This window comes from Trachemys scripta, chromosome 1, assembly GCF_013100865.1.
Source record: "Trachemys scripta elegans isolate TJP31775 chromosome 1, CAS_Tse_1.0, whole genome shotgun sequence".
Classification (NCBI taxonomy): Eukaryota; Metazoa; Chordata; order Testudines; family Emydidae; genus Trachemys; species Trachemys scripta.
In genome coordinates this window covers 86,841,683-86,860,152 of record NC_048298.1, presented here as the reverse complement: position 1 = coordinate 86,860,152, position 18,470 = coordinate 86,841,683, and the positions used below count along the sequence as shown (strand labels likewise).

General features: G+C 37.6%; 1 protein-coding gene across 7 annotated transcripts in view; it reads right to left on the bottom strand.

Annotated features, from left to right (window-relative positions):
• Nucleotides 1–18,470, bottom strand: part of ATF7IP (activating transcription factor 7 interacting protein) — a 168,919-nt gene that overhangs the window by 137,820 nt on the left and 12,629 nt on the right. Inside the window, exon 1 of one of the 7 annotated variants that reach the window (XM_034774695.1) lies at nucleotides 18,342–18,421. The exons of 3 other annotated variants lie outside the window; for them this stretch is intronic. Coding sequence is in view for 2 of the 4 variants with exons in the window: in XM_034774635.1 (XP_034630526.1) it covers nucleotides 10,949–10,962 (14 nt within the window). In the remaining 2 variants the exon portion in view is untranslated. Of the gene's footprint in view, nucleotides 1–10,401; nucleotides 10,792–10,927; nucleotides 11,056–18,341; nucleotides 18,422–18,470 lie in introns of those variants that run through there. 3 more of the 7 variants (XM_034774635.1, XM_034774643.1, XM_034774670.1) reach the window with 3 other exon arrangements.

Genomic DNA, 18,470 nt, shown 5'->3' with positions numbered 1-18,470 from the left:
AAGAAGTGAGGTTCTTACCCACGAAAGCTTATGCTCCCAATACTTCTGTTAGTCTCAAAGGTGCCACAGGACCCTACGTTGCTTTCCACATGTGATAGGCATGTGTAGGATCCATCGATCTTGAAAGCTGTGTTGTGGGGGATATTGATCATCATAGTATTGAATATATGTCTGCAGGTTTTGCATCTGTTGTTTTGGCAGGGTCTGGTGCTGCTTTGAGTTGGTGTGTCCTGGTCTGTGGGGAGCTTACTTCTGAGGAGGAGTTTGGTGAGGTTGAGAGATTGTTTGAAGACCAAAAGAGGGGGTTCTTTCAGGATGTGGTCCCCATCAAATATGGGTGGTAACTGTTTGATATCATCCCATATGGCTTCAAATGTGGGTTGACAGGTGGCAGCTGGGGGTCAGTGGGTTGTTTTCTTTTTTCTGTATTGAAGCAGATTCTCGCAGGGTATTTGGGTGGCCCGCATTCCATGATGCAATCTACTTCTCTGATAGAGTGTCCTTTTTCAGTGAGGGCAGTTTTAAGTGTGTTTAGGGGTGTATCCTGGACTTTCTTTGGATCACATTCTGTAGTATCTGACTGCCTGGCTGTAGATAACAGATTTCTTGGTGTGCCTGGGGTGGTTGCTGGATTTGTGGAGGTGAGTGTGGTGATCCAATATTTCTAGACACTTGAAAAATACTTCTTTACTTGCTAATCTTTTCCTGGGATGTGGCAAAATCATTACACACAGTACGTTATTTCCTCTGGTCTTTCCATTAAGTAACTGCAACCAGCCCAGATACTACTTTTGATGCCTAGTGCTGCTTCTGACAACTTCTCTTCCAGCTCCCAGTTGAGAACTATTCAAGCTCAAATGCAAGACGATAATCTACCCAGCCAAGAAGTTCCTTTAATACCTGCCAAAATACCCTCAAAGTGCACTAGCAGAGTGTATTGTTTTTTCCATATCACAGGAAACAGATAGGCAAGATTTGCATGATGTGGCTGCCACTGGTATAGTGGGAGGCTTAACCAGCAATTACGTCTACCAAGGGTGAAAGAATCTTAAGTATAAAGGAAATAGAAAGTTGGGCTAAAGGAGGGGAAAAAAAAGGGACGAAAATTGGTTTGTCTATCTCCCCCAACAAGGAAGCTCAGGGGCTGTTGGAGAAGGACATTTCCGAGCACCACAGTTGCCAATAAGGAAACAATGGTGTTAACCTTGACAACCTTTTGTAAAATGTTTTGTGAAGCACTTTCTTCTGAGGACAGTAAGGCCAGAACTGGCAAGTTCTGAAGATGAACTGGATTCACAGAAAAACACACTATTGAGAAATTAGAATTCCAATAAGCGCTGTTCAAGTCTAAAACACTAGCAGAGGGAGACCCAATTCCTGTATCTCATAATGAATAAGAACACCTTCAAATTCCATTTGTTTTTTTGCGTCAGCCATTCCTGCCCACCCCCCAAGTATGGGATATCTTCTTTTCTCTTCAACATTTGCCATTATCTTGATGGTTCCTGTAGCCAGATGCCCCCTTGCAGCCGATCTCTGGGCAGCTGTCGCCTGATCACCCTCAGCCACCTGTGAAATAGAAACCAGTATCCGTGTCTGCAGCCTGCTGGCATGAATGTGTTGTGTGAGAGAGTATAATTGCGCAAGTAAGGGATGCCAATAAATCAACCCTGAATGTTGCTCTAGTTTGACCTTTGTGATTATTTTTTGGCTGGTTCCAAGAATAGGTAACCGTTCCCAAGCAGAAGGGAATTTCATGGAGATTCTACCTCAATTTTAGTTATTCAAAAGGCACCACTGATCAGACTCAGCAGTGGTAATCTAAGTAAGAGTCCTTGATATCAACTGAGGCAAATAAATTATGTTTGTATACTGCTGGTAGGACCGAGAAGAAGAATTTTATCTTAAATTAATTTTCATTACATGAAATAATTCATCCACTTCAAGTCCAGGATGAGCCTGAATTCTCCTGATTGGAGAATTATGAAATATCTTGGACACCTCACTCCACCATCACTACCTCTTCGAAGTAATATTTTGGGTGAATGCAGGAAATGGCACCAATGTTGATCAAATGGGTTAGCATGGTAACACAGTTTCTTCTGATAATCAAGAATGTGATTTGGAGAGGTCAGGGTAGAGATTGGAATTCTCTGAACTACCTCCCCACCACAAGTAAAATGACCCAATTGTCTGAGATAATTATGGACCATTTTTCCAGATCCTTAAGTGAAGAATAAGAAGAGTCTGAATTGATTTCTTTTGCCTTTGCAAAAATCTTCAAGTCCTCCCTGCAAGAGGAACATTTTTGTATCTGGATTTGTGAGCCATAGTGAAGGAACCAAAATTGTTTGCTTCAAAGTGAATGGAGTCTTAAAAAAGAGAACCTGAAATACATTAGAAATATAGAACAAATTTTAATAATTCAATTCCTCAAAAAATTCTGTGAAACTTGTAAAAATGTAAGAAATTGGAAGCCACAGATGGCAAAGTGAAATAAAAATCGTACAGTTTGATCTTGTGCCCACACTTTTTAGGTACATAACATACTTAGGGTAGCCCAAAGAGTAACACCACTTTCACTTCAGTGTTTTTGGCAGTAGTTATTGGCATTGTGGACATCTGTGACCACGGTATAATAGCCCATTCGATAAATAAGTCATTTTTCTATTAATACCACTGCTTAAGAAGACTTTATGGTTAAGAATGTGTTTGAGCCTTCTGGCCATTTAAGTGTAAGCTAATTTACTGTTAGGAGAAAGAAAATTCTCAGTAAAGAAGGGGGCATTAAAAGACGAAGGTTTAAACAGACATTTAACCCAGAAAATTGAGTTATGGGTAAGTTGGCCTATTTTTATCAACAGTAATGCTCTACAGGATAACTCCTTAGCATGTATCAAATTTAGGTTTCAGAACATATGGAACATTTCACTCTGAATGGAGTGTCCTTCTTGATCTTCTCTCACTACCTTAATTTTTATTTCATGTCATCTGTTGCATTAGAGAAAACTGAAATTGATGCAGAGCTACTGTACTTAAAATTACCATTGCAGATCAATTTTTTTCTAATCGTTTAAGAAGAAATTGTGGTTTATGTAAACACTGAAAGAAAGAAGGATGCTAAGGCAAATCACTCAAAGGAAAATGTGCCTTAGTTATCAAGTTTATTTTTCATCCAAACTTTCCTGGCTCAAAATTTTCAGAATGGATAGGTTTAAGCTACTCATACGTGTTTTAGAATCACTTTCTGTAAGGAAAGATTTGTGAAGGTTAGTCACTATTATGAATGTTACAGTATACAGAATGTGAGTGAACAACAGTATAGAAGAATATTTGTGTGTGATCAGTATAACCTTTCATGAATAATGTATGAGATTTTATAATTGTATAGTTAATATTTTTCATATATTAACATTTATAGAACTTGAAAATATTAAACTTGTGTAAATGGATGTACTGTGATATTTCTGAATCTGGACACAGCACAAAATGAGAACTCAGTCATGTGAACTGCTCAATTCATTTACATGGGTGTTTAGGATTATAGGAACAACGAGTAGTCTGGTGGCACCTTAAAGACTAACAGATTTATTTGGGGATAAGCTTTCGTGGGTAAAAAACCCACTTCTTCAGATGCAGGAATTGTCAAAAATGTAGTACACCTAGTGCAGTATTCTAATAATAGTCAGCACCAGATGCTTCAAAGAAAGGTTCAAGAAATACCACAGAAGACCAGTGTAAAATAATTTGACCCTTATGAAAGTCTCATCCTACCAATAATAATAATAATATATTGGCTTAAACCCAATAAAATGAGGTTTTATATCCATTCCACAACTCTTTTTAGAATTACGTATCATAACTCTGAAAATTCTTATTATCCACATAAGTGTCCTATCCCTCTTTTAATCTTGCTAAAATCTTGGTCCCAATGATACCTGGTGGCAATGAATTCCACAGTCTAATTATGTGTGAAAAAAATTCCTCTGAATTCGCTGCTTTCAGTTATGCACCATCTTCTTTTGGCAGAAACTTGTAGCAACACTATTGTGTCAGAAGACCCAGTAACAGAAATGGAGGCTCTGAAGACAAATGTTAGGACATCTAAACCAAAAATGACATGCCCAACAAGCTAATCCTGTATCATCTCAGTTTGTTCTGGCTCATTTTTGGGATGATACTTAGCAAAAGAGATCGAAGAACAAAGATGTACAAAAATTCTTGGCTTGAATCCCAGTGGACTGTATCCATGAAGTAGTTGGGATCTCAGATAACTTCAGAACAGAACTGAAAGAACATCATGTTGCCTCTTGTGGCAAAAAAGGTCTAATTGAGGAGTTACCTGACCACCTGAAGATGGAAGCAGTGACCTTAACAAACCTTTCACATGCAATACTGTATTTCAAATCAGATCATCAGCTAAGACTTTGTTATTGTTGGGGAGATGAACCTCCAAATGAAATGATTTGATGCAGGATGCATGATTCAAAAAAATTGAACATTGCTCAATAAAGTAGCAGAGAATGAGCTTGTCCTTGTCAGTTTTTATAAATTTCATTGCATAGGTGTTTTTTTGTCAGAAATTGCACAGATCTGCTTGATTTGAGAGAGGAAAGCATGAACATAAGAACAGCCGTACCGGGTCAGACCAAAAGGTCCATCTAGCCCAGTATCCTATCTACCGACAATGGCCAATGCCAGGTGCCCCAGAGGGAGTGAACCTAACAGGCAACGATCAAGTGATCTCTCTCCTGCCATCCATCTCCATCCTCTGACGAACAGAGGCTAGGGACACCATTCCTTACCAATCCTGGCCAATAGCCATTAATGGACTTAACCACCATGAATTTATCCAGTTCTCTTTTAAACCCTGTTATAGTCCTAGCCTTCACATGGAAAGTCAGACACAAATTGCCCTCAACCTTAGATCACTTATATAAAGCCTTGTCACCTTACGATTCCTAAGGACTTGAACTGCATAACGATCAAAGAAAGCTCCTCAGCCAAATGCCAGACGTATGTGTCACAATTATAGCCAATAGTTGAAAAGTACAGGCACTTTTGCAGATATTCTGGGGTATTGCCCACGCAACAGAGCCTCCAGGATTTTCTGAGGCACAGTCATAACTAAAGAGGCTTTTGACTAGTTTTGCCTAGTATATAATTTTTAAACCAACCTTTTTGGAATCTTACCATGAATCTGTTAAATCTTATTAATATGTACGACAAGTCATGAATCCGTGAATTCTACAGAAACAATTTACCTCTGAATTTACTAAAAACTGTCTTTTGGTAAGTAAGCAAGTAGAGATTTGAAGTCTGGAACAGGCCCCATGAATTTTCTACCATCTGAGCAGATTAGATTTCTTGTGGTTTACTCTCAGATCAAGAGAATGAAATAGGGTACATCCTGACTAAACAATCAACTTGATCTCTTGTCCAGACTGCTCCTACAAGCCAGCTATCCAAACAAGTGTCCATGTGGATACCTTGATAACTTACTTATGTTAACATCACTGCCAAATATTTAGCGAACAAACTTAGAGCTTTTTGGAGACCAAAAGAGTGGGTGGTACAGCTGTCACCAGCTAGATATATAGTGCCACGTGAGGAAGAGGGGTTTGGGCAGCAGGTGCCTCTGTTATGTGCATTTGATCTCAAGATATTGGACGACTCCTATTCCTAAGATCAGATCTCAATGTGTCTTTTTTTTCCCCTTTGGAGTTTTAGAGTGGAATTAAAATGGAGTTAATATTGGTGTATTGACTGCACTAAAGCTCCAACTAACTGAATTCTTCAGCATGCTGATACTGTAGATTCAGAGGCTGAATATGTTTTCAGTGACTACAACGCCTATGCAGAGTACATTTTTTCTGGATCAGCTCAGGATTCCATGGCTCTCATGACAATCGTAGAACTGCCCAAAGTGGCTTCTGGCCTACTCACATAACTGGTCACACTCTGGATCTAGTATCCTGAATGGATTGGAGGTAGGCAAAGTTAGGACGCCCTTCTAACAGGAGTGAAGGACCTGTTCTAATGGGACATCATTGGACGCCAAAAGAACATGAAAATTTACAGATGGTTCTGAGGAATAACATTATTAAGCTGGTAGTAAAATCTTAAAAGTGTCAATAATAGTTTGTCGTCTTCCCCCTGGATATGGTGATGCCTAAACATCCTCACAAGTAAGCACTGTTTACAGATAACCTGTGACAACTAATACAAAAAGAGAGAAAATGGCTAGAGTTCTATTAGTGGAAGTCTTGAGCGGACTTTAATCAAATGCATCATATAGAATTTGTACAGTCATTTGCCACGGCTGTTTGGGAGACAAAGTTTCTTCTTCTCCAACATAACGTTAACTCACCATAGCATTTGCTAACTCTCTCACAGCTAACCCACTGGCAGTTTGGTGAATCTGTGCTGCCTCCAGTTCAGATTTTTTCCAAAGAATTTTCGTGTTACTTTGCAGATATAAAATGCTCAGATTTTTAACAGAATTGTCTGCCTCCAGGCAGAAAAGGAATAATGTTAATTCTTGTCAGAATTAAGTAAATTACTTATTTATAGATTCATAGTGTTTAAGGCTAAAACAGACCATTAGATCATCTGGACCATTGGTTCTCAACCTATTGTGGGCCGCATCCACACAATATCTATACTACCTGAATCACCCTGAGAATGGCACATGGGCCACAGCTGTGTGCTGATTGTGTCACAAGTGGCCTGCAGGTCACAGGTTGAGAACCACTGATCTAGACTGAACTCCTGAACAACACAGACCACTGAATTTCACCCAGTTAGCCCTTTATTGAGCCCAATAACTTGTTTGACACAAACATACTTTCCAGAAAGCCATCCAGTCTTGATGTCTTCAAACCAAGAGCCACAGAATCCACTACTTCCCCTGGTACTTTGTTCCAATGGTTAATCACCCTCATTGTCGAATTTGTGTCTTATTTCTAAACAGAATTGGTCTGGCTTCAGCTTCCAGCCATTGGTTCTTGTTATACCCTTTCTCTGATATATTAAGAGACTCCTTTCACACCTGGTATTTTCTCCTTGGGAAGGCACTTATACACTAAGTCACATCTCAATCTTCTTTTTGATAAAAGGGTTCAATCTGTAAGGCATTTTCTCTAACCTTGAATCATTTTTGTAGCTCTTTTCTGCACCCTCTCCAATTTTTCCAAAATCCTTTTAAAAATGTGGACTCCAAAACTGGACACGGTATTACAGCATCAGTCTCACCCATGCTATATTCAGAGGTAAAAATCACTTCTCTAGTCCCCTATTCATACATTCAAGGATCTCATTAGCCTTTTTTGCCACAGCATCACATTGGAAGCTCATGCTGAATTATCTGTTCACTATGAATCCCAAATCCTTTCCAAAGTCATTGCTTTCCAGGATATAGTGCCCTACTCCATATGTATGGCCTGCATTCCTTGATGTATAACTCTGCATGTCAGCACAGCCAAATTCAATCTGTATGACTGCCTTGTCGTCCTCATTATTTATCACTCCATTAATCTTTGTGTCATCTGCAAATTTTATTCAGCAGTGATTTGATTTTTTTACATTTTCTTCCAGATCATTGATGAAAATGTTGAACAGACATGCCTTAAAACCAATCCCTGAAACTAGAAACACACCCATTCAATTATAATTTAGTACTATTTTTTCAGATCTCTTACTCCACTTAATGTGTGAAGTATTTATATAGTATAGTACTAATTTTTTTTAATCAGAATGTCATGCAGTACTAAGTCAAACACCTCACACAAGTCTATTACATCTAGGCAGTGACATATATCAACCAAATTTGTAATTTCAAAGAACACAATCAGGTTTGTTTGACATGACCTATTTTCCACAAAACTATGTTGACTAACATTAATTATATTGCTATCCTTTAATTCTTTATCTACCGAATCCCGTATCAGCTTCTCCATTATTTTGCCTGGCACTGATATCAGGTTAACTTTTTGAATACTGCCACAACAAACTTTCAGAATTCTTCCACAATTTCTCCAGTATGCCAAGATGTACTGAAAGCTATCAGTGGGCCAAAGATCTCCTCAGCCTACTCTCAAAGACTCTTGAGTGCAAGTTCCTCAGGCCTTTAAAAATCTCTAGTAGATGCTGTTTAACATCCTCAGTGACTAATGGACTGCAAGGCACTTCAACATATGTGATATGAATACCCCACTCAGTTTGTCCAAATACAGAACAGAAATATTTATTTAACACTTCTGAACTTACTGCATAATTTACCATCTTCATCTAGTAACAGGTCTAAACCATTGCTAGGATTTCTTTTGTTCCAAATATACTTAGCCCTGCCAGCCATGAATTTCTCCCTGATGTCTAACTTCCCTTATCAATTTTCTACACTTCATAATTTTTAATTCATATCGATTCATATATACTTTCCTTCCTGCTCCCCTCCAATCCATTTGTTATATAGTGCTTTATTATTTCTAAATTGCTGCCTCCATTTTACCAATGAACCAGGAAGTGCTGTTAGTTGAGAAAAGAGCACAACTTTGGCTGTGGCTTTTTGTTCAACTAAAACTTGTTAAGAACTCTCAATGTTGAGATTATGGAGTCATTCTACTATTTTAATACATTTTTAACCTGACACACAATTACAAACTAAGAAGTTTTTGAAATAACAGAAGGCAAGCAAACCTATGGTCCATAATAAAGTCTTTTCTTTTTAGTAAGAAAAACTGTTGCAGATTTTGGTGCTGAAGTATATAAAATACAATCTGTAGTTAGTCCAAAATGTTGATGTTCAAAACTTTCTTCCTTCCCCAATCCCCCCAGGAGTATATTTTATTATTCATCTTTCACCACTTTCAAGTTCTCAGTTTTATTAATTTCTCTGAGCGAATTTTCCCCTCCTTGTTGTTATCCAGTTCTAATGCACCCTTCTAGCATGACTGAATCGTCTTTCCTGGTCTCTACTAACACCGTACTTCAGAACTGTCCTATCTAGTCACTGCCCTCCAGTTTTCTTCGTTCTACTCCATCCTATTACTTGCGGAATGCAGCTCGCAGCCTTCCCCCAATTCCCCTCCAATTTAATTCAGTTCAATTAAGCTCCCCCTGACTTTCTCTTAGTCCTGATCAGCTCCCTTGACCAGTTCCATTCTTCCCTGTCTCTTTTTCAATTCCTGGTCTATTCCTTTAAGGAGCCCCTTCCCTTGTTTTCTTTGGCCCTGTTCACATCCCTCAGTCTCATCAATTCCTTCTCACCTCTTTTCCCTAGCGCTGTTCATGTTCCTTGGTCATACTCCCTATCTTCCCTATCTCTGGCACAGCTTGAAACCTTCTTCAGCACTACTGTCTCATCAGGCAAGAGGCAATATAAGCGTATTCACATGCAGAACTGGCACATATCTGCCAAACACAGTTCTTACATATACACTGAAGAGATGCTAAGAGTTCTATAGGTGCATCCATACACAGTATAAATTGCAATTAAGAATATTTCTGACTGTTAAAGTGTGTTTGGTGTATAGCAGCTAGTTTCTTTTGTCAATACCACTGATGGGGAGAAAGATAGAAAGCAAACATCCTATTATAATTTGTTTACTTTGCCTATTTACAAATACACATACAGTGCTTTCATTTGGGACAGATACAAACTCACATGTGTACATGACATTCACAGATGACAGTTCAGAGTACAATATCTTAAAGATCAGTTTTGCCAGCACCTATAGAAGAGAATTTAAACCAGAAGCAGTTTGTTTTTAAATGTAGGAGGTGCAATTATATCTCATGACACCCAGCAAGTTAAAAAATATCACTAGCAGATTTAAGTTTCTGAAACGTAAATCCTATAAAAGGGGAGAAAGTTTGCAACAATGTCATGCCTCCACATGCATCAGTTGGTGTCACTGTAGAGAGAAAGCAAAGTGCTAGCAAAATATATATATACACATTGTGTATATATATATATATACACACACACACACACACACATACATACACACACATATACGCACACACACACATATATACACACACACATATATACACACACACTTGAAGCACACACAAAGGAGTAAAAGTGGCATCTGTGTGTTTTCTGGGATATTTTAAAGCCTTTAGTTCAACTCCCCAATGAAAGCATTTTATGGTAACTACAAACTACTCTCCTTGCAGCAAGAATAAGCCAAACATAAAAAATTATATTAAAATAAAACAAGCTTGACTTCCAGTCTCTCAAAAAAAACCACACACATTTGTTACATGTAAGTCTCAAAACTATGCTTAGTGTCCCTGGCATTTTGCCAAAAATAAAAAATAAAAAAAACACAAGTGGAAAAAGGAAGTTGGCAGGCCTCTGAAAGATCAGGGCAAAGAAGGAGCTGCTTCTCTTACCTGGAGAACGCTTGATATGTGTGAAATGAACTTCCTCCTCTATATAAGCCACAGGCATTTAGCTCATTTGCATAAATATCAAAGCTACAAGTAGACTTCCAGGTCGGCCATCTTGAGAATAAAATCTTGTTTCATTTACACACAAGCAGGAATACTGTAGGTGAGACAGCGCGTGGGCTACTGCACTACCTTTCAGTTAGTGATCCATGTCTGTTCAGTAAAGTATGCTCATATCCCACACTTAGTCACGTGAATACATCAAGAGAGTATCACTGAAGATCACTAAACAAGCACACTACAGCCTCAAAATGAATGTTGCAACTGAAAGTGTCTAGAATCAGAACTCTTTGTACTGCTTTCTGTGCTGCCAACTATTAGCACTGCAGCAACTATGTGCAGTGAAGTACCTCCCACATACCACACAGTAGTACCAACAGGCATAAATTTATGAGAGCACAAGGCAGCACATTAAAAAAAGAACGAGCTAAAACTCCTCTGTATTTCCACACATTCAAAGCCTACCTACATTTAGGTGCCTTTTCTATACCTTTTCAGATCCATCAACCCCGTTCTTTCAGTCCAGAAATTAGAATGTCTACATTCCAGGCAACAGAAAGTCCATGACAGATGTTATTTGCTGCCAAAGCTGAGCCAGACTGCAGTTACAGCTAGCTGGCGCCAGTAAAAATTTACATAAAGGGGGCCTCATTTCATGACTAAACTGCAGCAGGATATTGCTGAGTAAAGCCTTCCTTTTTTCCAGTCAGACAACTACTGGTTCTAGAATGTACAGTCTAGTTATTTGTTTACCAGTTGTCCAGATCCAAGTCCCAACAATAAGATTAACAATTAGCTTAATAGAGCTGTGATAGAAAAGACTTTTGTAGGCAATGTTTTAATTAATCAATTTTATTTTTTAATTTATTCCTATGAAGGGGGGCTCAGAACTAACATTCCATAGTTCAATTTACTTTTAGTAAGTATGTAGTTGTAATCCAAATAATATTTGAAAGAAATGGATTTACTCAAGCTGTGTATTACTACTGCTTGTCTTTTAAATCCCTCAGCTCCTATTCCGAATACCTCAGAGCCTCCGAAAAATAACTGATCAGTCACCAGTTTCACAGTACAACCGATACAATTTTGCTGTTGACAAGTAACCAGTCTGGCCAGTTGGTTTAATTTAGATAGCCCCTCCCCCCATTTACTTCTCCTTCATCAGGCAGATATAACTATGGGCTCTAGCTTTTCCTGTTTTTCAAACAAAACAGCTACCTGGTAGATATATAAATCTGTATTTCACCATCTTTCCAACGCCAAATGGTTAATTCAATACAATTTCTCCCTCCTTTCAATCAAAGCCCAGGAGTATTAATAATTCAATTATATATATTTCTTAAGAACACTTCTATTTAGTTGCTGTACCTTCTGAACACACAAAACTCATGTTTTGCTTTCATAAATGGTGTCTGTTTGGGAAAGGGATGAATCAGATCTTCATGCCCTCCTGTCTCATTTGATGTGAGCCTCTTTAAATGAGAAGACTCACCGTCACATCCAATTTTAGTGTTTACAGCAGCTAAAAATGAAAAGCAAAACCACAGTAACGTTAACAGACTTCATATTTAGCAAGAGTGTGTTACTGCAATGTGGCACCAGTTAATGGCACATCTGTGGGAAAAGACACACAAATGAGCAAACAGGAGTGCTGCTCATCAGTTCCAGTCAGGCAACACCAGACTCACTCCAGGGCAGGAAAGTCTGCTTTGCTCCACTTATCTCCCTTTGTTCTCTCCAGTTTCTTATTTCTTTTTTAATGTCTCTAGGTTATAGCCACTACAGAAATGCAAAATGTTTTATAGTCTCTTTCCACTGTAAGAGTATTTTGCTTTAGGTTTGGTTCTAGGTAGTTAGTTCAGCATTATACAAGTTTTTTATTCCTCACATCAGCACAATGTAGTTTAACTATCTGAGAACTTCTAGTAATCCAAGTTAGTCTGTTTTGGTGCTTAGAGATTGCACCCTTCACTGTGGTATCAGAGCCTGCAGTGACAAGAAATTTTCTCTGTCCAGGAGGAATGTCAGACTAAATCACTCCCATTAACCAATAAACCACATGAGAGACCTGGTAATAGCTTGCTTTGACCTCTGAGAAAATCCTGGAATTTATATTCTATTTCAGCCAAAATCTGTATTTATTAGCACTTCCAAATGCTGTATGGTATATTTCTTTCAGTGGTTCTTTTGTCATTTGCAGAGCAAATCAGAAGATATACAGCCTCCTTGTGATTCCTATTCCTGTTAGATAAAGGGCACCAAATGCTGCTAAAAATATAAACTTGCATTTCCCACATACAGTAAATTTGCACTACAACCAGATGTATAGACAGTAACATCCTAGTAAGGTTCCCAGCACAACAAAAAACAGCTATTATGAAACAAGGCCACCTGTGTTTTCTAGCTGGTTTGTATTAAGAATCTTAGCTCCATTCCTCTATTGAAATTCAGTGCCAGAGATTGCAGACAGCCCAAAAAAATCCATCTGTTGTGTTAAAAAAGGCACCACCCTGATTCCAGAACATTCGGAACAAAGTCAAGGGCACTCCCTTGGTTTTAAGTTGTTTTCTACTCCTTGCTGCATCCAGTTAAGTGCTCAACTAGTTGTGATTAAGTAGGTTTTCAGATACACAGTGTGGTTAAGGAAAGCAGAAACAGCTGGTTGAGTATTCAGAAACAAACCAACTAAGTTTTAAAAGGCATTATAAACTGCTTCCATGAAAAGGGTAAAACTGTAACAGCTAGAGAACTTGTTAAATCCCACATCGCTGTGGCAACATCTGTGTTTCTCATACAAAGCAAAGTAACCAATATTTAAAAGAGCTAAACTAAACTAGGTAGTTTTTGTAGTTGCTTCCAAAATTTAGTTTTGTATGAGACGAATACAACTTAGAGCACATGTACTGTAAGTTAAAAAGTAGATTATTCACTCATAAATCCCCCAGGGATTCTATTAGTAAAAAAGCCGAAATATTTTTCCTCCTCGTCTTCCTATTTAGGGCGTACTGCTTAGCACACGCACCTGAAAAGCTTTTATTACACTTGCATTTTTAATGCAGGTTAAACTTGGAACTCTCCCCCTAAAACACACACACTTTCCTAATCTAAAAATAGGATCACCTAAAAACCAGCAGATATATTGTGTTCAAAAAATGAAGGGTAGGTTTTGTTAAAAACCAATAAATAACTTCTTTAGCCTTACCAGCAAAAATGTAAACTGGAGAGACAGGATACCCATGAAAAGCAAATGCTGCTATCGTGTGTACATTCAGAAGAAAGATGCAGGACATTCTGCTAAGGAAGAATAGCTTGCTTATTAAGAAAATAATTAGAAATAATTTACTTTGGGTTTGTGTCAAAATTTCAGTTTAAACATTTATTCAGTAAATATGTCTTGATTTAAAAAAAGAAACCACAAACATCTAAAAATAGACCCTGACACAGGTAGGTCAATTCTAGTGGTTTAAATTTTGTTTTAAAAAGCTGAGAGGAAAAATTGTTGGACTGGTGTTCTAAAAATCAGACTCTCACTTAACTTCATCTTTACAGCACCAAATAGCAATTATTCTCACATCACATGACCAAAAGACTGGCATTTCCCCATACTTCCTCTCTCTGGTTTTAGAAAGAGAAAGAAAACTACTGATCTCTACAATCTGGAAAGGTCTATAAAAGCATATACTTATTTGGTCCTGTGTGGTTTATTTCACTGCATAGGGTTGTACCTTCAGAAGGAAGGTAGGCAATAGCCAGCTTCCTCCCGTAGGAGAGGTGAAAGTCAGCTATTATTGGATCAAGTGCTGCTAGCCTGTGACCCAAGAGTCATAATTAATATTGTGCTCCCTCACCTTGTGCTTAAAGAGCAATTCTCAGTTTTACTGTGCCCCCTCACCAGCTTTACAGAAGCATCTTTGTTTCACTCCGTTCAAATTTACATTTGGAGCTTCATCCTTTATTAAATGTATACAAGAAAAGTGTAAAAAGGTCTAATCCTACAAATAAAGACGATGCAGAAAAACTAACACTTGACAAACTCATAACTCTCTTTAAGACACGGAATTCTTGAGAAATCTTAATAAAATTTCATCAATTATAAATTCTAATGGGCCAATTTAACTTTGAAATCACAATCATAATGAGATTAAATATTAAAATCTCAAAACAATTCTATGTGCTTTGCAACCAGTTGTTGCTACTCCTTGAAGTACCCAAGAAGTGAGCAGCTTGAGAGTGAGTGATTTATGTGCATTAGGGACTGCAGCATTAAGAGCCCATTCCAGTTCAGTTTGAATCCAGCCTGAGATTATTTACTCCCAAAACATCTACTGAAAATGAGAAGATGCAGCTGTGGCAACTGAAACAATTCTGGGCTTTCAGAGGAAAATAAAAAACAAACAAGACGTGTTAAAACAGTTCCAAGTGAGAGTAAGGTTCAGAAATGAATGAATCCAAATATCAGCATAAAGTTTCCATGTAAATGCAGATTATAATTTTTTTCTGCTAGTAAAATTCTTTGGAAAGCAACTTCAGAAATCTAAATGAGTATAAGTTCTTTGCCAATGATCGTTTGGCACTCTTCCCAGAAATTCATATTTATTACTAGCAAGAGCGCAGTCTCAGGAGTCTATCTTCCAGATTTACTTTGTGTCAGCACCAAAGTCAATCCTCTAGAACGCCATAAGGCTCAAATGGAAAAAATGATGCAACACCAGAAGTGCAAGAACGATCAGCAGAGACTAACAAAGCCCCACTGATAACATCATATTTGAAATGTACAGCAATCATTCAGTTAACAAAAACTGGTATTCACCTGTTAGAAACTCTTATATCTTTAACACTACCATTAGTGATTCATGTAAAACTATAAACACAATTAATTCTAAAATTAACCAAAAGAACGCACTTTCACCCCAATTAAGTATTAACTGCTTTATCCCCGTGAATATGAACCAATTATTTTTGCTTCCTTCCCCCAATAAAAAAACATTGTTCATGAAAAGGTAGTTGTGGGACCACTAGCCAGCAGTATTAACACCTAACAACTCGAACGCTCAGGACCCTGAAAATGAGGATATTTGCATTATATGTAACAGCAGTTCAAGCTGTAACAAACATTTTAAACATTCCAAAAACCACTTTAAAAAAAGAACCCACAAAAACCATCTGTCTAAGGCTTCCTGATGAGCAAGTCATTTCCTGCAGCGCTTGGAAGAAAGATATTGCTTCTAAAATGGCCTTGCAGGAGGGCAAAGAGACCCAAAACAAAGCAACGTATAAACACCAACGAAGAAGGGAGAACAGGACAGAAGGAGGAAAAGGAAGGATAGCTTAAATGGTTAAGGCAAAGAATGGGAAGCCAAGAGATTTCCTGTGTGGCCCTGGGCAAGTTCTCTGTGCCCCATCATCTGTAAAATGGGTCTAATTTACCTGCACCACAGGGAAGTTGTGGGATGGACTAAATTAAGCTCTTTGAAGGGGAATCAAAATCCTCATATGAAGTGCACTTACACTGTGCCTACTATTATTATGAAGAACAACAGGAAGAGAGAGCATAGAATCACCCACCTCAGTATATCCGTAGGATGAGTATAGTAACACCTTTCATTGTCTGCACTCACAATGGAACATAGCACAGCAAGGGTTAACGTCAATCAGAAACAGAACAGGTACAGCAGACTTGATAATTAAATTAGAATTATCTGAGAATTTTACAAAATAAAAACCTTCAGAACTCCTCCCCTTCCTGTCTGCATTACCTGGCAGCTGCTAGAGAGATTTTTGTACCTAAAGTCATCATCTCCCCCAGTTATTGCAAAATAGAGTATTATTTCAATTTAAAGATATGCTGAGAGATATGATAAAATTTTCTCCCTTTGATTTGGACAATATCGGGCATTAGCATTTGGATTAATCAGTAATGCAATCACACTGCTTTAAAAACATAGAAACCTCAGGAGACTTTTTAAAAGATTCTGCTGGGTCAAAATGACTGATCTGCACATTTTGAAGAGAACCAGAAATGCACCTGTGTGGAGGATGGGAAAGAAGGAACCCCACTGGCTTACGGCAAGAGGGAAGGTAACCAAATACTAAATTTGATGAATATACAAAATAATATATATATATATATATATATATTTGGGAAAATAAATGGAGTGATGGAAAAATTCAGAGATTTGAGTAAGAATTCTGGAAAGAATCCCAAAGCATTTAATATCTTAACTATTCTAGCTAGTCAACCAATAAATACCACTGAAAACAACTGAAACAGTCAAGGCCAATGAATAAAACTAAGGCAGTATTAATTAATAAATAATAATAATAATACAGTACCAGGAATATTAACTGCTTCAGTTCCATTTCCTGAATATAGGAAACAATCTCCCCATATGATAGACCTTTATTTCTCTGAAAGTTCCCCACGCACACAGTGATCAATGCATGCATTTAATTACTGAAAGATTTATTCAGCACAAGCAACCATATTGCATTCAAATTCTCACATTTTAATAAAAAACATATCTACTGTTATCGTAAACACAAAGATGCACACCTAGTTTTTAGGAGACCCACCCTCCGCACTATTCTGAACCTATTCTCATCAATCCCAAAAGAACCATTAAAAATCAGTATGTATAAGCAAGCATGTATAGTTTTTTTTGTTTTGTTTTTAAACCACACAGGCCATATTTCATTTATTAGTTATAGGATATGTGCTGGCAGACAAAATTAAATTCATAGACAAAGAATCAAGTCCTTTCCCAGGATTTTAATATTTTTAAAAAGACTTCACACAAAAAGAAATAATTAATGTAGTATCAGCTTCAGATTAGGAAATTGTTTGGTGTCTGTCCTGATCTGTTTTCCCTTTTTGGAGGGTGGGTGGAAGAGAGGTCCTGATGTGCTGCTTGAGGATGTCAAGATGCTATTCCTATTACCAAATGCTTTTTATTAAAAAAAAAAAAAAAAAAAAAAAAAACACATGGTGAATTTAAGATAGCTAAGGTCAGTACTTGCCAGTGCTAGAAAATCTAAGGGGAGGAAGAGGATGATGCCTGTGTAGTGGAAAAACAATAGAAAAAGTAGTACTCTACTTGTGCATATGTATAGCCACTTATCCCTTACCTCCATGCCCCAGGGCACTTAGATTAATTAAATAGTCTATATCTAGTCAAAGAGACAAGAGAATGCTAAGCCATGTGAAACTATTAACCCTTCTAAATTCAGAGTTGAGTGAAAATATACCAAACGAAAAAAGGAATGTATATCTTTAACTTTCATGTCCAGTGTTGTTCTTGTGTTTTCATACTGTAGGTTATTGTCTTAGAATTACAAATAGTTACTACCAAAAAAATATTCACTATTTAAAAACATGCTGCTATCCGCATATTATGCGGACGTTTTAAATTTTGAATTTCTTGAGTGTTTCAGGAAAAGAAAACATGCATACTGGAAATAATATGGTTACTGAATGCATTACTGATCTAACATCCTGATTTCACAAAGTTTCCATGGGAGTTATTTTTATTCATATATGCTACATAATTTTTTAAGTTCACCAGAGAAGGCCAGCAAAAATGTGGGACATTTGGCCTGGCTACAAACTCAGATGAAATAGGACAACTCAGGGCGTTGGTAAACAATCAGTTTAATACATTTGCAGTGATATGACCTTTGACCTCACCAGTCCCACCCCCATAATGCTCGTGAGGTACTATTTACATTTAACCTAACTCTTGAAGTGTGCATGGATTTCCTGCTCAAAGAAAATTAGCGGGGGAAGGAAAATACACCTACACAACTCAGAATTAGTTCCCCCCAAAACATCAAAGTTGTAAATATATCTTGAAATTGTTTCTCAGAAAAGCAGAACTGTTTCTTACCTCTAAATCTGAAGCATGTGACTCCAGCACTTGCTCATTTGCATAGTCAGACTAAACTGCTGCAAAGAATACTTCGTCAGCCATTTTGAGACTGTACTGTCTCAGTTGAACTCAAAAGGTGTTTAAAAT